At 48.7% G+C, this 26,396-nt stretch overlaps 3 protein-coding genes across 5 annotated transcripts in view; 2 read left to right on the top strand and 1 right to left on the bottom strand.

The window, feature by feature from the left end:
• Positions 1-804: 804 nt before the first annotated feature.
• LOC129399574 (uncharacterized) overlaps positions 805-26,396 on the bottom strand; it is a 27,918-nt gene continuing 2,326 nt past the window's right edge. The window contains exon 2 of the mRNA XM_055119779.1: positions 805-1,323. Within this exon, the coding sequence (XP_054975754.1) occupies positions 1,097-1,323 (227 nt within the window). The 3' untranslated portion in view covers positions 805-1,096. The remainder of the gene's footprint in view (positions 1,324-26,396) is intronic.
• LOC101558522 (retinol dehydrogenase 13) lies at positions 1,315-12,544 on the top strand. Of its 3 annotated transcripts, XM_004612051.2 has the most exons (6): positions 1,315-2,879; positions 3,032-3,274; positions 3,898-3,987; positions 7,566-7,754; positions 10,227-10,333; positions 10,467-12,544. In XM_004612051.2, exons 1-6 carry the CDS (start codon positions 2,711-2,713, stop codon positions 10,653-10,655), a joined length of 987 nt encoding a protein of 328 aa, XP_004612108.2. In that variant the 5' UTR covers positions 1,315-2,710; the 3' UTR covers positions 10,656-12,544. The 3 variants fall into 3 exon arrangements, with proteins under 3 accessions (XP_004612108.2, XP_054975751.1, XP_054975752.1); XM_055119776.1 differs by having other exon boundaries at positions 10,227-12,544; XM_055119777.1 differs by lacking the exon at positions 3,898-3,987 and having other exon boundaries at positions 10,227-12,544.
• Positions 24,139-26,396, top strand: part of DCTN1 (dynactin subunit 1) — a 24,827-nt gene continuing 22,569 nt past the window's right edge. The window contains exon 1 of the mRNA XM_055119760.1: positions 24,139-24,246. The gene's annotated coding sequence lies outside the window, so the exon portion shown is untranslated. The remainder of the gene's footprint in view (positions 24,247-26,396) is intronic.

Genomic DNA, 26,396 nt, shown 5'->3' with positions numbered 1-26,396 from the left:
CCCAAGCACCGCCAGGAGTATTCCTGAGTGCAAAGCCAGGAGTAACCCCTGAGCATCGCTGGGTGTGACCCAAAAAGCAAAAAAAAAAAAAAAAAGATGTTAATTAAGTTACTGGACTGAGGAAAGGAGGAAAACACCTTCAGTGGTATTTTGCACTGAGCAAAGGAAGGGCTTTCTTATGTTGATTTTGCTACCACACTGGTCTGACCCCAGTGCTGGAGTTGTAGAGAGACTGGAGAGTTGGAGCGAGGGGGGAGAGAGAGAGACAGACAGACAGAGACAGAGAGAGACAGAGAGAGACAGAGACAGAGAGAGAGCAGGGCAGCAAGATGGAGCGCAGAGTCTAGCAAGGGGGACAGAGGGAGAAGAATGTAGGGGAAGAATTCAGGAGCATGTGCGCTGAGAGATGAGGTGAGATGGTGAGATGGAATGCAGAGAGATGAGTGGGAGAGACAGGAGGAGACGGGAATGAGGGGCAGTGTGAGAATGGAATGGGGAGCTTAGTGAGACTGGAACAGGCCCATGGGGAGAATGGAATAAACCAACTGGCTTGGTTCTCGTTTCCGCTTCCGTCAGTGCATGGCATGGGCCGCCCCCAGCAGGGGGACTGGCCCAAGACCACCCAACCTGGGCGGCGATGGGGAGAGCCGCCTGGAGATTATACAGTACAGCATGGACAAAATATAGTTACGATAGGGGCACCATAAGGTAAAAGGGCATTTTTTTTAAATATATATATTTTTTATTTTATCACCATGTGGAAAGTTACAGAGTTCTCAGGTTTATGTCTCAGTTATACCGTATTCAAACACCATCCCTTCACCAGTGCCCATATTCCACCACCAAAATCCCCGGTATACGCCCCACCCCCCACCCCAACTGTATAACTGATGAATTTCACTTCATTTTCTCTTCACCTTGATTACGTTCCATATTTCAACACAAAACTCACTATTGTTGTGGGAGTTATACCCCCAAACAAGATAACCCTATTAAGGAAGCATTTGATAATTAGTTTTCCATTAAAAGATTGTATGTTTTCAGGCTTTAGAAAAGGTCGCGCGGATGTGTCCCAGTCCCGAATCCCAGAGCCGTGTTAGTTGCTGCTCAGTGTCGCCAGGGCTCCATCTGGAGAAGGTGTGCTAGCTGCACCTCCTTCTTCCGGCTCCCTGGTGTTGTTGGCCCCAATTCGGGTCCGGAGCATTTTCTGGGCCACGTTGCTCACCAGAATGCCTGCTGCTTCTCTGTTGATTGTGGCAAGATGGCGCCGAGGGTGGGTTGAGGGCGTGACTTCTGGCGGCCGGGACCACTTGGAGTTTTGGGCTGGTAAAAGGGCATTTACATCGAGGGAGGTTGGGCAAAGTTATTTATAGCAAGAAGAAGGGAGTTTCCTGAAATCAGGAGGTATCATGTCTTGCAGTTAACAACATATATAAGTTATAAATGACACATTATACCTGGTGTATGAAGGAGATGACGAACTTTATACTTTAGAGTTAAGGCTGAGGCTTTAGTTCTGAAAAAAATGCAAGCTAGTACTGAGGGTTGGGGGGATGCTTGTTTTTTGTTTTGAGCCACCTGGCAGTGCTCAGGGTTCACTCCTGTCTCTGCAGTCAGGAACCACTCCTGGTGGGTCTTGGGGGACCATACGGGATGCCGGGGATAGAACCTGGGTTGACTGCATGCAAAGCAAGCACCCTACCAGCTGGGCACAGGCCCTAATACGGAGTTTTGATTAGCTACTTCCTAGCCACCACCCTCACCTCTCATAAGTTCCAGTTTATACCATCTAGAAAGGTTAGTCTCAATAGAGGAAGACACGTTTTTAAATCAATATAGGCAATAACGAAGCATTTATCTTGATGGCATGTGGTAATTATTGGCTGAATAAGAGAAAGCTCTTTTTTAAATTTATTTTGACTTTTGGGCCACAACCAGTGGTGCTTGGCGGTTCCTGCCAGCTTCGTGCTCAACAAGTTATTTCCCTGGTGCTGTGGGCAGACTTGGGTTTAGTGTGGAGTTGGACCTGAGCCTCGTGAAAGCCAGGTTTGAATTCAAACCACCTTTGAACTGTCTGCCTTGAAAATGCTTATTTAAAACCATTGTTTTTTTTGTTTGTCTGTACATGCTCAGGGCTTACTCCTGGCCCTGCACTCAGGCAGTGCTTGGAGGAACATATGGATACTGGTGATCAAACCTAGTTCAGCTGCATTCAAGGCAAGCACCCTACCCGCTATACTATCGCTTCTGCCCAAGTCGTGTCTCTTTATTATTTTTATCTTTTGGACCACACCCACCACTGCTCAGGTTATTCCTGGCTCTGCGCTCAGGTATTATTCCTGGAGGTGCTCAATGGCAGGCATTGAACCCAGATGGGCCATGTGCAAGGCAAGGGCCCTAGCCACTGTACTATCACCCTTGCCCAGGTTCTGTCTTTTTAATGATAGGGTGAGGAATCCACCCCAGGCCCTCCCACATGCTCCCAACTGCCTTACAGTAGTCCTATTTCTACTGATTTCACCTCTGGTCAGCAACTGGGATGATGCAATCCAAGAGAAAAAGTCAATAAAGCAGAATGATAGAACAACTCTGAGAACAAGGCAAACTTAAAGTTGCCTGTGGTTAACCTTTCTGCAGTTTTCAATCTGTAACTTTGGCCAAGGGAAAGGACGGAACAGGGGGAAATTCCTTCTTCCCAGCAGTCTCTCCAATGTGCTCCCGGAGGAACGCTCTGATCTGGGGCCTTGCCCCCGTCCTCACCATTCTGGTTTCCATGATCAGCCTGGGATGGAGGCGCCGGCATAAGGCCCCCTGGGATCTTCATCTCTGCTCCACAGATCTGACTGGGAAGACAGCAGTGGTGACCGGGGCCAATAGTGGTGAGTCCTCCCATCTCGTCGTCCCCTCACTGCCCAGGGCTCCCCACGGGGAAGGTGGACTTTCAGCGGCCCGCCTGTTGCTCGCCTTGTCCTGCTGCCCCCTCGCTGCCCCCTTGCTGCCACCCAGATCCGCATGCCCTGTCCCCCCACAGGCATCGGGAAGGCTGTGGCCCAGGAGCTGGCCCTCCGAGGGGCCTGTGTGATCCTCGCCTGCCGAAACCCTGAGAATGGACAGCGGGCTCTGATGGAAATCCAAGCGGCCACCAAGGGGAAGGGTCGCCTCCTGCTTGGCGACGTGGATATGAGTTCCATGGCCTCTGTCAGGAGCTTTGCCAGCTGGCTTCAGCGGGAGCATCCTGAGATACACCTGCTGGTGAACAATGCTGCTGTCTGTGGTAGGACTCCGCTCGCCCGCCTCCAAACACGCTCTCAATCAGGGCTTCCCCCGAGGCTGTTCTCAGACCTACCTTTCCCCAACTGACGCTGTCCTCCTGCTCCCACTCATTGGTCAACGATGCCAATTGTGCTGCAGAGATATGATCATGGATAAAGCGTTTCCTAGCTTGCTGCCCACCCCAGTTCCCTAAGTACAACCAGGGGTGCTCCTGGGCACCACAGGGTGGACCTCCCTGCCACAAAACCACAAACACAGCTACAAAAGCTCGCCTGAAGCTAGAGGGGCCGGAGCGATAGCACAGCGGGTAGGGCGTTTGCCTTGCACGCGGCCGACCTGGGTTCGATCCCCGGCATCCCATATGGTCCCCCAAGCACCGCCAGGAGTAGTTCCTGAGTGCAAAGCCAGGAGTAACCCCTGAGCATCGCTGGGTGTGACCCAAAAAGCAAAAAAAAAAAAAAAAAAAGCTAGAATCTCCAACTTCATTGTCACCATTTTTTGCACAAACATGATCCTGTGGCATTTCAAGGGAACCCTAGTATATCTACCCCCCGCCCCCTAAACCTTGTCTCCCAAAAGAAAGTCCTTCCATCACCTCCTACCTTCATTCTCATCTCCTTCCAGGATTACCCATGATTCTTACCCCAGAGGGTTTTGATGTCACCTTTGCCACAAACTATATTGGACCCTTTCTGCTCACGAATCTCCTCCTAGGTAAGGCTGGCTGGTTGTCCCCAGTACTGTGGACTGGACCTGGGCTTCCTGAATGCAAATCAGGTGCTCAGCCCAAGGCACTCCTCAGCCCTTTATATCTTTTTAAATTTGAAGATTTGGTTCACCAAATCATCACCCCCGACCCGTCCCCACTCCTAACTCTTTTCTAGCAATGCTCAGGGGTTATTCCTGGCTCTGCACTCAGGGATCACTCCTAGTGGTGTTTGGGGGACCATATGGGATGCTGAGGATGGAATCTGGTTAGAAGCATAAAAGGCAACACCCTATCTACTGGACTATCACTCCAACCCCAGGGGGAAGAAATTGGTTATAAAATAAATCTTCCCTTTGCTATCAAACATCCAAAGTACAAACCTAAAAGAGTTCAACAGGGCAAAGTTTGATAAGAAATTAAAAAAATCAAACTTTGCTCTTTGAAAATTAGTTACCCATTTTCCTTCTGGGTGGTTTCTAAATGACTTCTAGTAACTGATTAAATGAGCCCCAGTTACAAAATGAGCAAAGAGCAAGACAAAATTCTAAGTTTGCAAGTAGGAATATTTTCTTCTCTGCCTCCCTATTGTAACAATGCAGCATTCTACCTGTGGCCCTGCTTTGTGGGTTTGTTGTTGTTGCTTGTTTGTTTTGGGGCCACACCCAGAAGTGCCCAGGGGTCACTCCTGGCAGGCCCAGAGTATCAAATGGGATGCCAGGGATCCAAACTGGGTTGGCCATGTGCAAGGCAAGTAAGTGTCCTCCCCACTGTCCTGTCGCTCAGGAGTTCTGTTTTGTAGCAGTCCCCTAACCTGTCTTTCCTCCTGACTCCCCTTCACTATCTGCTCTTCCTTCTATAGCTGCTAGAACTCACCGTGCACCATAAGACTGTTTTACGAGAAACCTTTAAAGGTACTATGCCACTCTTGGGTGAACTCGAAGCCCCTTCCCTCCACTTCAAAGATCCCATGCATACCTCATCCCCGACCCTTCCCCTCTCCTAACTCTTTTCCAGCCAGGCAATATGTAGCTCTTGACCCCTTGCTTGCAGTTCTTTTCCTCTCTAACTATGCTTTTGCACATGTGGTTTCTTTTAATACCCATTTCCACTGGCTTAGCCTGGCTCATGTTAGTTAATCTACCAGGACTCAACAGAGATATTCCCTGTGCTGTGGGTCCTGCCCCAACGTCTCTGCCTCTTTCCCCTCCTCTCACCCCATTTACAGTCCCCCTTCGCCCTTTGTTCATATATTTTTTTCTTTTTTTGGATCACACCTGGCAATGCACAGGGTTACTCCTGGCTCTGCACTCAGGAATTACTCCTGGCGGTGCTTGGGGGACCATATAGGATGCTGGGAATCGAACACAGGTCGGCGGTGTGCAAGGCAAATGCCCTACTTGCTGTGCTATTACTCCAGTCCCTTTGTTTACATTTCTGAACAAACAACTGACTACTCTGAAGCTTGATCTCCAGTTAGAGACCCAACCCCTTTTTGTCACAGTGTTGGCAAGTTTGTAGCCTATGGCCTGATGAAGAATAATTTTTTCCAACTATTCTGGGTAGCTATAACCTTATCAACTTTTCAGTTTTGATTTTCTTATTGTTTTGTTTTGGGGCCCACTCCTGTCTCTGTGCTCAGGGCTCAGTCCTGCTGGTGCTCGGGAGACCAGGTAGTGCCTGGGGCTGACCCAGGATTGGGCACATGCAAGGCACTACTTCTCATGGAAGTTATTTTTTAAGAAAAAGTATAACGAGGGGTCAACGAGATAGTATAGGGGTTTAGATGGTTAAGGTGTTTGCCTTGGCACAGCCAATTCCTGCTTCTTCCCCAGCCCCACATACAGTTTTCTGAGCACTGTAGGATTGAGCCCTGAATACAGAGTCAGGAGTAAACTTGAGAGCTACTGAATGGGGCCCCCAAAACATAAGCAAACTAAACACCAAAGAGAGTTTGACTTGTTTATTGTTCCTCAAGAATTGGGGCTGGAGTGATAGCATAGCGGGTAGGGCATTTGCCTTACATGGGACCAACCCAGGTTTAATTCCCAGCATCCCATATGGTCTCCTGAGCACCGCCAGGGGTAATTCCTGAGTGCAGAGCCAGGAGTGACCGCTGTGCATCACCGGTTGTGATCCAAAAAGCAAAAAAAAAAAAAAAAAAAAAAAAAGAATAAAGATACTTTCCCATGTATCTCTGGACTCATTTCTTGCCCCTTAAACCTAACACCCAATATCCCTGACTCCTAGCTTAGTGCTCACCATAGTTCAGCAATTTAACGAAAGTTTGAGAGATGGGTAAGTAATTTCTCCTTGGGGGAGGAATTATGAACATGGGAAATTATTAAGAATATTGTAAGCCGGGGGGCCAGAGCGATAGCACAGCGGGTAGGGCGTTTGCCTTGCACGCGGCCGACCCGGGTTCGATTCCTGGCATCCCATATGGTCCCCCAAGCACCGCCAGGAGTAATTCCTGAGTGCAAAGCCAGGAGTAACCCCTGAGCATCGCTGGGTGTGACCCAAAAAGCAAAAAAAAAAAAGAATATTGTAAGCCGGGGCTAGAGCAATAGCACAGCAGGTAGGGCGTTTGCCTTGCACTCGGCTGACCCGGGTTCGATTCCCAGCATCCCATATGGTCCCCTGAGCACCGCCAGGAGTGATTCCTGAGTGCAGAGTCAGGAGTAACTCCTGTGCATCGCCAGGTGTGACCCAAAAAGAAAAAAAAAAAAGAATATTGTAAGCCGAGGAGGCTGGAGTGATAGCATAGCGGCTAGGGCGTTTGCCTTGCACGCGACAAACCCAGGTTCAAATTCCAGCATCCCATATGGTCCCTTGAGCACCGCCAGGGGTGATTCCTGAGTGCATGAGCCAGGAGTGACCCCTGTGCATTGCTGGGTGTGACCCAAAAAAAAGAAAAAAAATATTGTAAGCCATAGAACCTCAATAGAGAAAAAAAAATTAGGGTCTGGAAATTTGTGAAAATTGCTAATACCTCAAGAACTGAGCGATAGCACAGTGGATAGGGCATTTGCCTTGCATGCGGCCGACCCAAGTTCGGTTCCTTCATCCCTCTCGGAGAGCCTGGCAAGCTACCGAGAATATTCGGCCTGTGCGGCAGAGCCTGGCAAGCTACCCATGACGTATTCAATATGCCAAAAACAGTAACAAGTCTCACAATGGAGACGTCACTGGTGCCTGTTCAAGCAAATTGATGAACAACGGGATGACAGTGCTATAGTGCTACAGGGTCTGGAGAGATAGTACAGGGGATAAGATACTTGCCTGGCATGCAACTGCCATGGGTTCAATCCTTGGCATCCCATATGGCCCCTTAGCACCACCCGGAGTAATTCCTGAGTGCAGAGCCAGGAGTAACCCCTGAGTATTGCTGGCTGTGGCCAAACAAACAAATCCACAAACAAATAAAACACAAGCACACACAAATTTAAAACAGCCAAAACAAAACAACACCAAGGTCCCCTGGTGCCTGGGCCAGGGGCCATGGCATGTCTTCTGAGAGCCCTGGCTGGGAAGGGGTCTGGGGTCACTGAAGGCTGTGACTTGAAGGCATGGTCCTCTTCTGCAGGGGTTTTGCAGCAGGCAGGCACCTCGCGGGTGGTTAACCTGTCTTCCTTTACACACGTGAATGGCTACATTGATGAGGACCACCTGATGGGCATCGGAAAGCCTTTGGGCTTCAACCAGAACTACTGCTGCACCAAACTGCTGCTCATCTTGTTCACCCAGGAGCTTGCTCAGCGGCTTCAAGGGACCGGTGGGTGCCCTGGATGATCCAGCCCAACCCCTCCCGCCATAAAATCCTCAGCACCCTCCCCCCCTCTTAATCAGCGATTGGTCATCTAAGCCCCCCAAATCTTTCTCAGTTCCATCTTGAGACCTTTATTTCACCCATATCACTCTTTTGGTAGTTTTAAATCTAATTTGTTAATTAATTTTGGCTTTCTGGGTCATACCTGGCGCTGCTCAGGGCTTCCTCCTGGCGCTGCACTCAGAGATGGCTCCTGGTAAGGTAGGGGGGAGCATACGGGGTGTTGGGGATTGAGCACGCGTTGGCTGCGTGCAAGGCAAGGGCTCTGCCCACTGTTCTATCTCTTCAGCCCAGTCTTTTATTTTTAATTGGATTTACTATTTCATGTGTAAAAATAAGTATCACCCCCAGCAGTGCTCAGGGGCTACTCCCACCTCTGTGCTCAGGGACTGCCTACTGCTGAGAAACTCCTGTGTGCAAAGCCTGCACTCAGCCCTTCGTGCCATGGGCCTTCGGAACTATCAGCCTCTGAGCTATGTCTTCAGGCCCCTCCCAGTATTTTGTTTGTATTTGGTTTTTTTGCTTTTTGGCTCACACCCAGCAATGCTCAGGAATGACTCCTGGCAGAGCTCAGGGGGTCATATATGATTCTAGGGATCAAACCCAGATTGGCTGCATGCAAGGCCAACGCCCTCTCCACTATGCTTATTGCTCCGGCCCCAGTAGTATTTTGCTTTTTGTTTTAATTTTTTAAATTTATTTTAAAACAATGTAGACAAAAAACACAATTCTTGATACAAGTCTAGGATTAAAATTCATAGAAATTGATAGAATTTGGACCTTTGACAACGCTCCAATACTAAAATCAATAGATATTTTAAAAATCAATATTTTAAAATGTGAAAATTGGCAGAATCTTGCACAGCAGAGCCTGGCAAACTACCCATGGTGTATTCGATATGCCAAAAACAGTGACAATAATGGGCCTCGTTCCCCTGACCCTGAATGCGACAGGGATGAATGGAGACATTACTGGCATCCGCTTGAGCAAATCGATGAGCAATGAGATGACAATGATACAGTGACAGTGAAAATTGTTATATCTGATCATGGGGTTATTATGTCCTTGCCTAAGATTTTGTTGGTAGTTGAGCCTCCTCTGTTATTATTTTTGTTTGTTGACTTGAGTTGGCATCTATGATACTTTTTCAGCTAATTTGTGTGATTCTACCATAATTTCACTATTGAGGAATTAAGTGGTAGACTGGCCACGAGGCAGTGCCAACGAATTGATGAGGTGTTGGCTGTGGGAGATGGACATTTCCGGGTCTTCCAGAAGTCCAGGGGTAGAGGGGAGGCAGCCCCCGTCTCTGAGAAGACCCCAGAGTTATCAGTCGGGGCACTATATCCCCATGTTTTGTTATAGCAGTACCATCTGTCACATTGCTCTTACCGTCCAGACAACACTTTAAAAAATATTAAAATGTCTTATTTACAAAAGAATTATGATTCTCCACTATAACTCTCACCTGACCAACAATCTCAGTATAATTTAGAATAAAATAATATTGAAAGAAACAACAAACCTGTAAGAAAACACAATAAAGTCTTCACTTTTCTCATGTAGAAATTTTTTTTTTTAATTTTTTATTGAGTCACCATGTGGAAAGTTACAAAGTTTTCAGGTTTAAATCTCAGTTATACAATGCTCGAATACCCATCCCTTCACCAGTGCTATATTCCACCACCAAGAATCCCAGTATAGCTCCACCCCGCCCCCTCACACCCCAAACCCCCCCACGCCCCTAGCCCCCCCACCCTAAGCCCCCCCGCCTGTGTAACTAATAAATTTCACTTTACTTTCATTTTAATTGCATACAATATTTCAACAAAACTCACTATTATTGTTTGGAGAGTCTCTCCCCTAAAGTCAGACCTGCTGAAAAGGAAGCATTAGATAATTTGTTTTCCATTGCTGAGGATGAAGAGGTATGAGGTCGAGTGACCACACTTTGCGGCCTCTCAGTTTTGGGTTTCTGTAATTTAGTATTTTAGTATCATGTAGAAAATTTTAATGTATTTTTGAAATGTTAAAATATTTCCCCCGTTGGGGCTGGAGCGATAGCACAGCGGGTAGGCCGTTTACCTTGCACGTGGCCAACCCAGGTTTGATTCCCAGCATCCCATATGGTCCCCTGAGCACAGCCAGGAGTAATTCCTGAGTGCATGAGCCAGGAGTAATCCCTGTGCATCGCCGGGTGTGACCCAAAAAGCAAAAGCAAAAAAAAAAAAAAAATTTCTCCCCATAAACCTGTGTCTTAGTGCAGATGACACTTTCAAATGCTTCTGTTTCTCGTTACTGATGCAGAGGCCACAGTTCCTGTCCCTTACGGAGCAGTGGCTGTTCCCCTGGTACCACCTCCGACCCTCTGCTCACCTGGTAGGATCCCCACATTCCGCTCTCTGTTCTCTGCACAGGTGTGACTGTGAACTCGGTGGATCCGGGTGTGGTCTACACAGGAATCATGAAGTCTTTTCCCTGGTATTACCGCTTTGGCTTCTGGCTTTTAAGCTTCTTCTTGAAGGTGGGTAGGGGAGAAGCTGACTCAGCTGCTTCTCCATGTCCCCTGCCTGGGGTGACTCTGCCTACCCTGCCTGCAGCCCCATCCTGCCTGTCCCCTCACTGCACCCACACCCTAAACGTCGATGTCTCTACAGGATCTCAAACAATCAGTAGTCCCTGTCCTCTACCTGTGCTTAGCGAAGGAGCTGGATGGCATTTCTGGAAGATACTTCAAAAATTCTTGTGTGATTACTCTTCCCTCTGAAGCTGCTCTGGACCATCACGTGGGTCAGAGACTCTGGCAAACCACAGCCCGACTCACCAACCTGGACAAGACGGATTGATCTGTGCTGGCTGCTCTCTGCCCTCACCCCCTCCCCTGCACGCCCGGCCGTTGCTCTGCTGTTTTGCCTGCCTCCTTGGATGGATGGTCTTGTCTGGCCGAAGGTCACTTTTCTCTCTTCCTTCTGCTCAGTTGCATGAAAGCCCAGAGAAGCCAGAACCTGGGCCATACTCTTCAGTGGAAGTAGGGACTAGAATCTCTTAGCTCAGAGTGATGGGTCGTGGTTAGGGGAGTAAAACTCTTTCAGGTGGGCTGAAAGTAGGGTTTCAAGGACGGTGACCAGCAAAAGGGCAACACTCGCACCTGAGCCTCTTGGTAGCTGGACTTGGACTTCCTGACATTGGAGGTCACACCACACAGTGCCTTCTGGATGAAAGCCTCTGCCACTCTGCCAGCTTCTGTTAGGACATCACCCCAGCTGGATCTGTCTTTGCTGGGACCACATGAATCCCTCACATGTGCGCCTGCTCTCTGCCCCAAGTCACACCCCTGGCTCTTACTCTACCTTTCTGTCAACCTCTTGCTCTTTGGTGATGAGCCAAGAAATAAAACCAGCAACAATCTGAGAGTGTGAACTCTTTGTTTCTTCTCTGGGCTCTTTGTTTAGCTACATAACATTTGTTATCAAGCTGGAATGATAGTACAATGGTTAAGGCACTTGTCTTGTATGAGGCTGATCCCTGTTCAAATCCTGTGTACCACAGAAAGTCTCCTGAGCACTGCCAAGGATCACTCCTGAGCACAGAGCCAGGAATAAATAGACCCTGAGTACTACTGGGGATGACCAAAAATCCGAAAAGAAAAAAATTAGGAAGCACTCAAATCACACACACACACATACACACAACACTTCATTTTTTTTTTCTTTTTGGGTCACACATGGTGATGCTCATGGGTTACTCCTGACTCTGCACTCAGGAATCGCTCCTGGTGGTGCTCAGGAAACTGTTTGGGATGCTGGGGATTGAACCTGGGTCGGTTGCATGCAAGGCAAACACCCTACCCGCTGTATTAGCACTCCAGCCCCACACTTCATATTTTATTAAGATCTATTTGACTGAACTGATGTATTTGTTACTGAGTTTTCCTAACCATGAATCATGTCACTACAAACCTACTTCAATTTTTAAAACATGTTTACAACATTTTGAATAATTTTATGCATAAGAAACTTTCACAAGTTTTTTTCCCTTTTTGGTTCAAACCCAGAGATGCTCACGGGTTACTCCTGGCTCTGAACTCAGGAATTACTTCTGGTGGTGCTAGGGGGACCATATAGGATGCTGGGGAATCGAACCTGGGTCGACCACATGCAAGGCAAATACCCTCCCTGCTGTACTATCACTCCAGCCCCACTTTCACAAGTTTAACTATACTTCATTCCAGGTATCTGATCTTTTATGCTGTTGGAAGTGATATTTAAAAATTTGGTGGACAGGAGAAATAGTATAGCAGGTACGGCACTTGCTTTGGATGTGGTCAACCTGGGTTTGATCCCCAGCATTGTCCCCCAGCACTGCCAGAAGTAATTTCTGAAGGCAGAGCTAGGAGTAACCACTGAGTACTGCCAGGCATGGCCCCAAATCATAAACACTACATTACTGTCATCCTGTTGCTCATTGATTTGCTCGAGTGGGCACCAGTAACATTTCCATTCGTCCTAGCCCTGCGATTCTAGCAGTTTCCCTCTACTCGTCCTTCCCAATGATGCTGCATTAGAGGCTCTTTCAGGGTCAGGGGAATGAGATCCATCATTGTTACTGTTTTTGGCATATCCAATACACCACGGATAGCTTGTCAGGCTTTGCTGTGCGAGATTCTTCATCACTCTCTTCTGGGAGCCTTGTTTTATAGTCTCTGGATCTTGGTCGTTGATGGGATTACACAGCGTGGGGGAGGTAGGGTGGGGGGAAGCGGATGGAGGGCCAGTTTGTGGGTGTGACTGCCAAGCTACCAAAAAAAGGGGGATCTGGGTGGAGGAGGCCCAATCCTGATCTGAGCAGGCTTGGATATCTCAGCCCAGGGTCCAGCACACCTGGATTCCTTTGCGTGTTCCTTCATGCCTGAGGTTTATCTGAGCGTGTGGAGAGGGGCCTTGAGCATGGTTTAGACTGGGTTCCGGAGGTCTTTGGCTGCTGGGACTCTGTTCCGAGCGGGGAGGGAAACTCAACCCGTTCCCCTGCCGAGGGGCCTTGGTGAAGACAGCTAGGCACAAGGGCAGGAGACTCTACATTGATCTCTTCCAGAAGCTTTGTTTTATAGTCTCTGGATATTGGCTGTTTTTTTTTGAGGTTTGTACTCAATAGTGTTTATGAATTAAAACTATCATTTATAAAACCATAATTAGTACATTTTAAATTGTTAATTATTTAAAATTATTTGGGGGCACATATATGAAAGTGCTCAGGGCTAATTCATGGCTTAGCCATCAGGAATCATCCTTTGTGGACTCGGGGAACCATATGGAGTACTAGGAATGGAACCTGGAAGGAAGCATGCAAGGCAAGACCCCTTCCTGCTACAGTGATTCTTGAGTCCCACGGGTACATAAATAAATTATGGCAAACTACTTTGCATATTTGGTGCACTTTCACTAAATTATGTTTAAAGTGAGAGAGAACAATTGCCATTGGGGCTTTTTACTACATTCTTCAGCAGTAATAGAATCACTGTCATTGTCACTGTCATCCTGTTGTCCATCGATTTGCTCGAGCGGGCACCAGTAACGTCTCCATTGTGAGACTTGTGACTGTTTTTGGCATATCAAATACACCACGGGTAGCTTGCCAGGCTCTGCTGTGTGGATGGGATACTCTCGGTAGCTTGCCCGGCTCTCCAAGAGGGGTGGAGGAAGCAAACCTGGGTCGGCCGCGTGCAAGACGAATGCCCTACCTGCTGTGCTATGGCTCCAGCCCAGTAACAGAATATATATAGAAATAATACTGTATTTAAGGGGAATAGAAATATTCATATCCTTTCCCGAAAACTTGTTTCAAAAAAAGGAACACTAAAAAAAGTCTGTTTAAGTGCAAATCTTTGTTTTCAAAGACTATAAAGCACTGAGTATAATTGAATGAAATAAAAGGTTGAGACCCAAACCATAACCTGCCCATCAAATTGCCTATGGGATCATAAAAAATTACATCCTTTATTCTTTCCAGAAAGAAATTAAAATAGGCACAGAAAATTAAATAAAAAAATAACTAGGCACAGAAATTATTAAACCTTTAAAAATGTTTGTTCAACTTTTGGTTTGGGGACAGGGTAAACCTGACCATGTTCAAGCCTTATTTGCCCCTTTCTTTGTGCTCAGGAATCATGCCTAGTGGTGACTGGGGACTCTAAGTGATGCTGAGATTCCAACTGGTGTCGGTCATGTGCAAAGCAAGCCTTAACCTGTATATTATATTTCCAGAACTTTTACTTTAAAAAAAATAATAGTCTCATTTTTTGACTTATCAAAATTTGGTTTTGTTCGCTAGTGCAATGAACATTTTGTACAAATTCCTTGTCTTTTAAATAGTCTAATATGCATAAGTGTTAATCATATTGTTTAGCTACAAAATAAAAATCAATTAAAAGCATTATGATGTTATCAACTATTATGCACAAAGTAAGTCTCCAATCATATTTTTGCTTTAAATAAGTGTGTCACAGGTAAAATTTTCACACAGCAAAACTCAGCTCTTCTATTTTTTTATTTTTTTTTTTTGCTTTTTGGGTCATACCTGGCAATGCACAGGGGTCATTCCTGGCTCATGCACTCAGGAATTACCCCTGGCGGTGCTCAGGGGACCATATGGGATGCTGGGATTCGAATCTGGGTCGGCCGCGTGCAAGGTAAACGCCCTACCCGCTGTGCTATCACTCCAGCCCCTCAGCTCTTCTTGAGTATAAATCAAAATACATATTCATTACATCAGGCAACAGTACAGTGGGTAGGGTACTTGCCTTGCACATGGCTAATTAGGGTTCACCCCCAGCATCCCATATAGTCACCTGAGCCCACCACAAGTGATTCCTGAGCACAGAACCAGGAGTATCCCCTTAGCACCTCTGGATGTGACCTAAAAACCAACCAACCAAACAAAAGAAGACACATTCTTTGGGAATAGAAAGAACATACCACATCATAATAGAAATCTTATGTTACAAGATACAGAGACTATAAAACAAAGCTCCTAGAAGAGAGCTACGCGGAGTCTCCTACCTCTGGCTGTCTTCACCCGGACCCCTTGATGTGGTGTGGGTTGAGTTTCCCTCCCCACCTGGAGCAGAGCCCCAACAGCTGAAGACCTCCAGAACCCAGCCACAGCCATACTCAAGGCCCCTCTCCACACGCTTGGACAAGCCTCATACATGAAGGAACCGGCAGAGGAACCCAGGTGTGCGAGCCTCGTGGCTGAGATCTGCAAGCCTGCTTGGATCGGGACTGGGCCTCCTCCACCCAGATCCCCCCTTTTCCAGTAGCTTGGCAGTCACGCCCACAAACAAACAAACAAACAAACAATAAATAAATAAAAACAGCTCTGTATTCCCGAGCTTTGTTGAGGCTTCAGGTGCGTTGCCTACCTAGACCCACAGTGTGACTAACTGCTATGAATAAAAACCACCTCATTTTCCCACCAGCACATTGGGTTGGTCTGCTTGATTAAGTGAACTGTTATAATGCTGGAGGCCAAAGTATCTAGTAAGGATAGCAGTTTTCAACTATCCTTTCCTCCTTTTCAACAATCACAGCTTCTTAAAAAAATTTTAGGGGCTGGAGTGATAGCATAGCGGGTAGGGCATTTGCCTTGCACGCGGCTGACCCGGGTTCGATTCCCAGCATCCCATATGGTCCCCTGAGCACCGCCAGGGGTAATTCCTGAGTGCAAAGCCAGAAGTGACCCCTGTGCATCGCCAGGTGTGACCCAAAAAGAAAAAAAAAAAATTAAAAAAAATTTTATAAATTACTTCACAATATTTGATTACATTTAATATTTAAACACCAATCCCACCACCATTACACCTTCCCAGCACCATATTTCCCCAATCCTTGCCCCAAAGTAGAACCGAAATAATATATCTCTCAAAGGTTGGTTGCTCCTACTTTGAATCCCATCGAGTATGGTGCGGTACTCTTGGAGTATGCGTAGTGTGAGGTATGAATTGTTCAGGAAAAGGTTCACTGTGGGTGAGGCTTGGTATGAGAGTGCGGAGAGCGGCTGTGAGCCTGGAAGCGGTTGGGTTCTGGAGATTTTCAGCTGCTGGGACCGGGTCCCTTGGGGTTGGGAGGGGTCTCACCGACCCCTCTGGGGCACCCCAAGTGAAACAGCCTGGTGTGGGTCACAGCTTCTTTTTGAAATTTATTTAAAACTTTTTGTTCACCAGGAATTTAATGTATTCACCAGGCTGGAACCATAGCACAGCGGGTAGTGCATTTGCCTTGCATGTGGCTGATCTGGGTTTGATTCCTCCGACCCTCTCAAAGAGCCCAGCAAGCTACTGAGAGTATCCCACCCGCACGGCAGAGCCTGGCAAGCCACTTGTGGCATATTCGATATGCCAAAAACAGTAACAACAAATATCACAATGGAGATGTTACTGGTGTCTGCTCGAGCAAATCAATGAACAATGGGACGACAGTGCTCCAGTGCTCCAGGACTAAATATTTTTAGTCACCAGGAATTACGAAGTTATTCATGATTGGGTTTCAGGCATACAAAGTTCTCACACCAATCCCTTTATCTGTGCCCGTTTCCCTCCACCAATGTCCCCATCTTCTCTCCTGCCCACCAGCCTGCCTCTCTGACAAGCTTGGCACTGTGGTTGCCAGTGCCTGATTGTTACTGATAGCATTTCATGCATTGCACTTACCACCTTTCAGGACCCCCTTCTCCTACCAGCTGACCACTCCCTCCACATTGTGTAGTGTTCCCTTCCCTATCCCATCTCCCTCCCCATAACACCCCCATCCCGCCCCAGTGTAAAGCTTCCTACTGAAGTTATCAACTATTATAACTTCTATTTTCTAGAAAACTTCATCAGTTTTCGAATATTAAACAAATACTAATCAAGCCAATGCAAGAATTTGCTTTCTATGGGGTTGGAGCGATAGCACAGCGGGTAGGGCATTTGCCTTGCACATGGCCGACCCAGGTTTAGGTTCAATTCCCAGCATCCCATATGGTCCCCCGAGCACTGCCAGGAGTAATTCCTGAGTGCATGAGCCAGGAGTAATCCCTGTGCACTGCCGGATGTGACCCAAAAAGAAAAAAAAATTTCATTCCTAGAATAAACCCACCTAGGCCCTAGGTGACTCTTATGCATGTTGCACTGTTTCCTCCCTTCTTCTTTTTGTTGTTCTTTCACCATGGCCCAGGGCTTCGTGCTTGGCTGAGGAGCGGGCGGCCTTTTGATTGCAGTGCTCTTTGGGCTCCCAACTTCAGTTCCAGTGCTCACATGCCGTTGGCACTCGATCATGGTACTGGCACACCAGCAGTGCCAATGGGATCAGATTGGGCATGAGCACAGTTTTGGGACCCTTGGGTTGAAGTCAAGAAACAGAATTTGGGGATACTGTGGAAACTCAAGTCTTAGATTTTTTTATTTTATTTTACTTTTTGGGTCTCACCCGGCGATGCTCAGGGGTTACTCCTGGATTATGCACTCAGGAATTACTCCTGGCGGTGCTCAGGTGACCATATGGGATGCTGGGGATCAAATTCGGGTTGGCTGCATGCAAGGCAAACACCCTACCCGCTGTGCTATCGCTCCAGCCCCAAGTCTTAGTTTTTTGAGAAGTTGTTGGAATATTTCCCCTTTTCCAGCTGCCTTCTGGAGTTTTGTCACAGAAACCTTTTGTCACAGAAACCTAGCTGATCTTTGACCCGCAGATCTTAGGTGCTAGCCAGGCTTGACTTGACATTGTAGATTCCAGGCTCTGGCCCAGCCTAGTCTTTGGGATGTAAATTTCAGGTGCTGTCTAGTTTGTAATTGACATGTAGATTTCTTGCTGCAGCCCAGCCCCGTCTTTGGGATGTAAATCCGAGTGCTTTCAGCCCAATGAAGGCTTCGGTTTTGGTTTTGTATCTTCTTTGGGGGGGGGAAGGGGGGCTAGATTAATGGCCTGCAGATACAAGAGAATTATGTTGCCTCAATGTTCTTCCTGTAAGATCTTTTGGTGCCTTTGATGACGTCAATGTATTGCGCCCTTTGGAAGGGCCATGATCAATAAAAGGGGTTCGGAGAGAAGGTGAGGGGGGCGGAAAGTGTATAGAGGACAGAGAGTGTATAGAGGGAAGATTGGAATAAACTGCAAGTGAGACCAACCATCATGGCTCCGTTCCTTCCTTTGCCTGCCACATCTTCGCCATCAACCTCCCCGGGGTGGGGGAAGCGGCCGGAGGCTACCGAACTCGGGTGGCGGGAGAGACAGCTGCTGCCCTAGGCCCTGTGCCTGGCTTGGTGCGGTGAGGCGTCCCTTCCCTCGCCCGCGCCCTTTCTTTTTATTTTTATACAAGAAGTGTCTATGTTGTTTTCCAAGGTTGAACCAGTTAACATTCCCTCTAGCAGTGGCTGAGGGTTCCTTTCCCAGTCTCCTCCATTCCCACCAATACTGGCTGTATTATTATTATTTTTTATTAATTTTATTTGTTTTAGGGCCACATCTGGCAATGCTCAGGTCTTGCTCCTGACTCTGCACTCAAGAATTACTCCTAGCAGTGCTTGGGGGACCTTATGGGATGCCAGGGATGCAACCCGAGTCAGTCACGTGCAAAGCAAACACTCTACCTGCTGTACTATTACTCTGGCCCCACACAGGCTGTTTTTTCTTCTTTTTTGTTTTTTCTTTTTCTTTTTGGGTCACACCTGGCAATGCACAAGGGTTACCTCCTGGCTTTGCACTCAGGAGTTCCTCCTGGCAGTGCTCATGGGACCATATGGGATGCTGGGAATCGAACCCGGGTCGGCCACGAACCCGGGTCGGCCGCGTGCAAGGCAAATGCCCTACCCGCTGTGCTATTGCTCCTGCCCCTGTTTTTTCTTTTTAGATTTGGAGCCACACCCAGCAGTTCTTAGGGCTTGCTCCTTGGCTCTGAGCTCAGGAATCACTCCTGGTGGGCTTGAGGCACCATATGGTGCCAGGGATTGACCCGAGTCCGCCACATGGAAGGCAAGGCCCTATCCACTGTAATATTGTTCTGGCCCCTATGTTGTTATTGAAGTGTGCTGGTCTCACTGTAGTATATCACATTTGTGTGCGTGTTTGTGTGTTGTTTTTAGGTCCAGGCTCTTTTCTGTTTTGTTTTTGTGCCACACCCACAGGTGCTCAGGGCTTGCTCCAGGCTCAGGCCTCACTCCCGGAATGGTTTTGGGATCCACAGGGGGTATTGGAGGTTGAGTCAAGCCCAGGCTTAGCTGTGCACAAAGCAAGCCCCTTGACCACTGTGAAGAAAAGCATTTGTCAGGGGGCCTTGGTACAATGTGTATGGTGGCCGAGAGTCGCTCTCCGGGTGGAGAAAAATGAAGAGACAGGGACCACAATGAGCAGTGGACATTTAATTCAGAACCAAATAGCAAACTTATATAATGTCTGAGGGGGTTTGAGGTATAAGTTTGCTCATATGTGTGATTGTCATTTATAGAAATAAAGTAAAGTGTTTCGACACAGGCAATTCTTTTGTGGGGGATTAATTCAAGGGGATGTTCTGTCTGAGAGTATACTGAGAAATTCGCTCTGGGGTGACAAGCATATATTGCCTCTTCCCTTGCTGCTAGTACATAGTAAACAGCTAAGTTTACTTCTTATCAATATTTGCAGTTATTTTGATAAACACAGTAAAAAATGTAGATCCCAAAACTTAGTTCTCTGGGCTCTAGGGGCTAAGGCGAAGAGCTGGCTGGCCTCTTACTGTAAATCCCAGACTAAGTCCTCAGGACGGTTTAGCTTTTCCTAGCCCATGGGGCCCTGTCCTGTGCCTTGTATTAATGGTACTTTATGGTTGTTAGACCATCTATTCTGAGGCTGGGGTAGCTTTACTGCTTGCTCCAGGTCCACCCAGTGATCCCTCGGTGGGACCCAGATTTTTGGGATGTTAGGAACTATGGAAACTGAAACCTGAGTCAAATAATTATGATGGGTTGCCCAGGACTAGGGCTGGAGTGAGAGCACAGTAGGGTGTTTGCTTTGCACGTGGCCGACCCGAGTTCAATTCCTCTGTCCCTCTCGGAGAGCCCGGCAAGCTACCGAGAGTATCCCGCCCACACGGCAGAGCCTGCAAGCTACCTGTGCCGTATTCAATATGCCAAAAACAGTAACAAGAAGTCTCACAATGGAGACATTACTGGTGCCCGCTCAAGCAAATCAATGAACAAGGGGACGACAGTGCTATAGTGCCCAGGACTAAATATATTTCAGTCAATTAATTCCCAAATATTAGGAGTGCAGCATTACGGTGTTTCTGTATTTAAGCAAAGAACATCATTCTACAGTAAATTATGAAAAGGTTATAGGGAAAAGAGAAAAACAAGTAATTCACTGCAAATACAAGTCCAGAATTACCAAAAGGTTTGACTTTATAAGTAACCAAGCGTGACTTGGGGGATTTGGTAGCTAACAGAACGAGAGGTAAAGTACAAATGAAAGGTGAAAGATAAACCTGAGGGAGGAGGAGAAGGGGTAATTCACAGAGGAAGAAAAGGGGTAATTCACAGAGGAAGCCTAAACACTTGAGGTTAATATCCAACCTCGGACTCTCTCCTGGTCCCTCTTTCCTGCTTCAGCGGTATTTTCTGTCTCCACAGCACATCGTCTTGCCTGCTGTGCTCTCAGGCAAGCATCGCCATTTCCCCTATGGTGTTCTTTCCCTTCACGGCTTTCTTGGCTCGTTTTGGACCTTTGCTCTTCTCTAAGAATCCAGTATTTTGCTGCCAAGCTCTTAGAATATCCTGATAGGATATTGATCGAATTATTTTGTTTTATTTTTGGTTTTTGGGCTACACCTGGCAGTCCTCAGGGGTTATTCCTGGCTCTGCACTCAGGGATCACTCCTGGAGGTGCTCAGGGACCATATTGGATGCCAGGGATCGAACCCAGGTTGGCTGCCTGATAGTGCCCTACCTGTCGTAGTATCTCTCCGGTCTCTGATGGAATGATTTTGAATATATAGATTAATATAAACTAACTTATTCTTTTAAAAAGATGGCTCATGTGGGGCTGGAGCACAGCGGGTAGGGCATTTGCCTAGCACGTGGCTAATCCAGGTTCGATTCCCAGCATCCCTTATGGTTTCCCGAGCACCACCAGGAGTAATTCTTGAGTGCAGAGCCAAGAGTAATCCCTGTGCAATGCTGGGTGTGACCCAAAAAGAAAAAAAAAAGAAAAAAGAAAAAGCAAAGAAAAAAGAAAGAAAAAGATGGCTCATAAAAGGTCAGGACCAGGGAGGTGACACATTGCTGTAGCTCTTGCCTTGCCTGTGTGAGCCCCTGAGTTTGATTCCTGGCTCTGCCAAAAGACCTCACAACAAATAAAACTGAAAAAGTTTGTTGTTGATCCATTCAGAATGATCTCTGGCCTAACTTCTTTATGACAATAAATGTTCCTGACACAAAAATGCCATATCTTCTGCTTATTAAAGATGCCTTTAATGTCTTTACATATAATTTTATGATTTTATGTTGTGTATATATTTTGTTACTGACTGGGTGCATTTGTTTAATTGAAAAATTTACATGAACTTTTCACTGTTAAAGAACCACAAATGAATTTAGCAAGGGTAGTTTGATCTACCCTTGCCAAGTTTTTGATGTGAGTGGTAAGAGTTTTAAACTTTGCCTTTCTTCTTCAGAGGAGGGGCAGTGCCGAGAGTCGAACTCAGGTCTCTGGGGGCAGCCTGGGGCATCATATGAGATGCTGAGGATCACACCCAGGTCGTTTGCATGAAAGGCAAACACCCTACTGCTGCACTATCTCTCGAGCCGCTAAAAAAAGTTTTTATTTTTAGGGCTTTGTCACGCTTGGTGGTATTAGGGGCTAGTCTTCAGCTTTTGAGTTTTGTCTGGGGGGCCACACCCAGTGGTTCTCAGGCTTGCCCTTGGCTCTGCGTTCAGGGATCACTCCTGGTGGGCTCCTGGGGACCACTGGGGTGATGTGCACAGAAAGTGCCCTAACCACTCCCTGTGTTAGCTCTCAGGGGCTATTCTGTCCTATGCTCAAGAGTGACCCCTGGTGGTGCCTGGGATCCAACCAGGCGGAGACTAAAAACATGCAAGGCAACCAGTGACTGATTCTAACACTACACCATCTTTTAGGCCCAGGAATTTTTGTTTTCCTGGGGTGTGGGGGGAGTTTGGGCCACACCCAGTGGTGCTCAGGTCTTGCTCCTGGCTCTGAGCTCAGGGATCACTCTTGGCAGGCTCAGGCGACCATAGGGGATGCCAGAGATCGAACCCAGACCTGGTGTGTGCCAGGCAAACACCCTACCCGCTGTTTTATTGCTCCGGCCCTGGAATTTGTAATTTATTTCATTTAGTTTATTTTTCAAGGAAAAGTTCTCCATATGCAGGAATTTTATTTTATTTTATTGGAGCAAATTTTCCCACAGGGGAAACTTCATTTATGACTCTAGTTTGTTTTTTTTTTTCCCCTCCCCAAATGCCAATTGTAAACCAATTTGGACATAATCAAGCTTTTTACAGTCTTCATAAGAAAAGATGACGTTTGGAACGGCATCCTTCGTGCCTCCTCCCAGTTCAAAATACTTGCATCTCTTAGTGGCCAATATTTTCTTAGGTCTGCAGCTGGACTTCAATGCATCCAAGCCTCAAAGCAATTTTCTTTGTAGTTTGAGCCTTTTTCTGGAAAACTGGCTCAGTCTGCTCCTGGCAACAGTTGGCTTCCTGCCCTAACTGTTTTCCTGGTGGTGCAGAGAACCCTTCTTGCACCGTGTGACTTTGGGGGCACAAAGTCCTGTGGGTTTTGGAACATTCACCACTCTTGAGAGAGGAGTTTGTATTAAAATTATTTTCTTAAAAAAATTATTTTCTTTGGGGGGTTGGGTGGGAGAAGGGTCACACTGGGCTGTGCTCAGGGCTTACTCCTGGCCGTGCTGGGGGACCAGGTCGGCCACTTCAAGGCAAGCTCCAGGCAAGCTCCTTACCAGCTGTTCTATCTCTTCCCTTTCTCGGTTTTTTCTTAAAAGTCAAGATGCCATTTTCAAAAATTGCATTGTTTCTCCTCCCCATGAGGGCATGAGATGGCTGCATTTCCCTGGGATGGATAACACCCAGAAGTGGCAAATTTACCTTGTCCATCACAATCATCCACCAGGTATGACTTGAATTAGCTTCACACTCAAATCATCTGGGGGGAGTATGACAAAATCACGAACCGCTTTGTCACTGTATCTCATGGTGATTCCACACCATCCAGGGGCCAGGAATATTACTCCATAGTTGGAAGCCTGCCTCATGCATGATCTGGGGGAGAAGGCAGCTGGAATAGAGAAGGGATCACTAAGTCAATGATGGTTGGAGGGACCGCTCGGGGTGGGAGATGTGTGCTAAAAGTAGATCAAGGACCAAACGTGATGGCCTCTCCTATCTGTATTGCAAACCATAATGCCCCAAAGTAGAGAGTATGGGGGAAATTGTCTGCCATGGAGGCAGGGGGAGGGTTAGAAAGAGGGGAGGAACCTGGGGACACTGTTGGTGGAGAACGTGCACTGGTGAAGGGATGGGTGTTTGATCATTGTATGACTGAAACTCAAACATGAAAGCTTTGTAACTGTACCTCATGGTGATTCAATAAAAAATAAAAATAATTAAAGATTAAAAACCAGGGGGCCGGAGCGATAGCATAGCGGGTAGGGCGTTTGCCTTGCACGCGGCCAACCCAGGTTCAATCCTCGGCATCCCATATGGTCCCCCAAGCACCGCCAAGAGTAATTCCTGAGTGCAAAGCCAGGAGTAACCCCTGAGCATCGCTGGGTGTGACCCAAAAAGCAAAAAAAAAAAATTAAAAACCAGGGCCAGAGCAATAGTACAAAAGGGAGGGCATCTGCCAGGCTTACAGCTGACCTGGGTTCGATCCCTGGCATCCCATATAGTCAGTCTCCTGAGCACAGCCAGGAGTAATTCCTAAGTACAGAGCCAGGTGTAACCCCCGAGCATCGCCAGGTATGACCCCAACAACAACAACAACAACAAAGCAACAACAAAATTAAAAACCATCACCATCCATCACCGGCACCTGCAGCTCATTGGGGAGGCCGTGCGCATCCCAAGGCCGCCTGCAGGGGGCGCTGCCGAGGCGGCCGGCTCGGGCCTGACGTGATGGCGCAGGCGCGCGTCCCTCCGGGTGTCCAACGCGGTGCCTGACCGCCGCTGTCCCGGCCGCGCCCCGCGCGCTCCCTGCAGCCCCGGCGGCCGTCGCGGGGGAGAGCGGCGTGTGCCCGGGGCCCGGGCGCGGCGGGGCCAGGCGGCGCGCGGGGGCGGTGCGGCCCGCGGGGTCGGGCGCGCGGCGGGCAGCCCGGGCGGGCGGGGCGGGACGCGGGCTCGGGCGGTGTCCGGTGGGGCCGGAGCGGGGCGCCGGGCCCCTGGCTGGACAGGTACGGGCGGCCCCTGCCCGCCGCGCGCCCGCCGCCCCGCGCGCTGGGGGTGGGGGGCGCGGTCGCGGGGGGGGGCGCGGGGCCGGGGGTGGACGCCCACCTGACCGTTGGCGCCTCGGGACCCTCGCGGACACGCCGCGTCCCCCGGGCCGGGAGCGTCGGGGGGAGCCCCGCAGCCGTCCCGAGAGGACACTCGGTGGAGGAGTTGCGGGGAACCGGACTGACCCGAGCGGACTCGGGCGCGCGGCCCGGGCGTGGCCTGGCGGCGTCGGTGGCCCCGGTCCTGGGGTCCTGCAGATGGCCCTGGACGCGCCGGCCCCGGCACGCCCGGCTAGTCTCTAGGCAGAGGCAAAGCGAATTGGAACCCGGTGTTTTGAAGGAAGGCGCGAGTTAGGAACCCAGGCCCCCACCCACAGCGGGGAGCGCCGCTGGCCCGCGTGGACACGGGCTGCCAGCTGCCCACCTGCTCCGTAGCCGGGCCCTCGCGATGGCCAAGGAGGAGCTAGCCAGCCCTCTGCTTAGAAAGGTACAGGGCCCCAGAGCGCCGGGCAGGGCCGCCCAGTCTACTCCTGGTGTAGTCCAGGTGCGCAGGGCAGGCGCGGGAAGCATGCAGCGTTTCTCTAAATCTGAACGGGAAATGCGATCGTCATTTTTATTTTCTCTCGCATGCTGCCCTAGTGGAACAAGAGCCGGTATTGAAAACTCGAGGTTTGGAAGCAGCAGTGTTGAACCAACACAGCTTTGCGAAGCTTAGTGCTGTGTGCAGTTGGGAGCTTGTGAAATAAGGTTCTGGTTGAGCCTACGGTGGCTCGCAAGTTTTCCAGCCGATGTTGCTGGTCCGTGGACCACACCTTTGAACAGCAAGTGTGTCGATCACACCCTTGAGACGTGGTTCTGCTCCCCGTACTCAGGGCTGTAAAACAGGCCAGATCTCAAGGGTGCCTTTCAATTGGAAACTGCTGTGATAGGGCCAGATAAGGGCAGGTAAGGCGGCTGCCTTGCACCTGGCCGACGTGGGCTCCATTCCCAGCGTGCCAGTTAGTCCCGTGAGCAGCTCCAGGAGCGATCTCCGAGCACTACCAGGTGTGGCCCCCAAACCAAAACAAACCAGCATGGAGTTACCCTTGAGGAAGTCAAGTTTCACCTAACATGACTCTGCCAGGTGGCCAGTGTGGGTTTGAACCCTTGCTAATGGGAAAGTACTGCACTTGGGGGGTCCTGCCTCTTCTGGGAATAGCCTAGTGAGAAAGTTTTCTGTGTCAGAAATATTACATCTCTGCAACTTCCAGTTCTCGGTTGTTTGTCAGAATAAAGGAAAGAAAAAAAAAAGAATCTAAAATTATTTTAGTTTTGGGGCCACACCGGGCTTACCCCTGATTGCACTCGAGGATGGTTCCTGGCGGAATTCTGGGGACTGCTCGGGGTGGCAGGCACTGAACCCACACTGCCTTCTGTACTTTCTCCCTGACCGCCAAAAAATGGGTTATTCTTTTTTTTCTTTTTTGCTTTTTGGGTCACACCCAGTGATGCTGAGGGGTTAGTCTGCTCTGCTCTCAGGAATCACTCCTGGTGGTGCTTGGGGGTGCCAGGGATCGAAACCTGGTCGGCTGTGAGCAAGGCAAACGCCCTCCCCGCTGTGCTATCACTCCAGCCCCCAAATAGGTTATTATTAAAGTAGCAAGTAATAGGTGTCTACTGAGTTTTTCCCACATCAAATGTTCCACAGTTCTACTATGGGTGTATAAAATCCATCTGAATCTTAGGCATCGGGGATGGGGCTTTTGCTGTACTCCGAAGGAGGGGTGGGGTTGCAAGAGGAGGGCAGACACCCGGCTGCTGGCAGTGTGCAGGGATGACGGTGCAGGATTGTTCAAGGAAAGTGAAAAGGGTCTGGCGAGAAGGGCCTGTGGGCCAACCAGTACTGGAGAGTGTTGCTGTCTTGCTGAGAGTTTTTGGTTGTCTTGGCCACATCTGGCTGTGACCAGGTTTTCCGGCCCTGTGCTCGGAGATCACAGGCAGGGCGAGGCTGTGACTGTATTCTGGGGAAACCATGGAAATAGTAAGGGGGAGCATCTGGATCAGGCCGCCAGGAGCCCAGCGTTCTGACTTAGGCCTGGCCTCAGGTGGCTGTAGGGGGGGAGGGGAGGAGG

This window comes from Sorex araneus, chromosome X, assembly GCF_027595985.1.
Source record: "Sorex araneus isolate mSorAra2 chromosome X, mSorAra2.pri, whole genome shotgun sequence".
Classification (NCBI taxonomy): Eukaryota; Metazoa; Chordata; class Mammalia; order Eulipotyphla; family Soricidae; genus Sorex; species Sorex araneus.
The sequence above is the reverse complement of the archived record's forward strand: the minus strand, read 5'-3'. Positions and strand labels throughout refer to the sequence as shown.

What these genes read in the sequence shown, in the direction of transcription:
- LOC101558522 (XM_055119776.1), top strand. Translation starts at nt 2,711, where the DNA reads ATGTGCTCCCGGAGGAACGCTCTGATCTGGGGCCTTGCCCCCGTCCTC. An exon ending in GGTGACCGGGGCCAATAGTG is followed by an intron (nt 2,880 to 3,031) that starts GTGAGTCCTCCC and finishes GTCCCCCCACAG; the next exon opens with GCATCGGGAAGGCTGTGGCC. An exon ending in GAACAATGCTGCTGTCTGTG is followed by an intron (nt 3,275 to 3,897) that starts GTAGGACTCCGC and finishes ATCTCCTTCCAG; the next exon opens with GATTACCCATGATTCTTACC.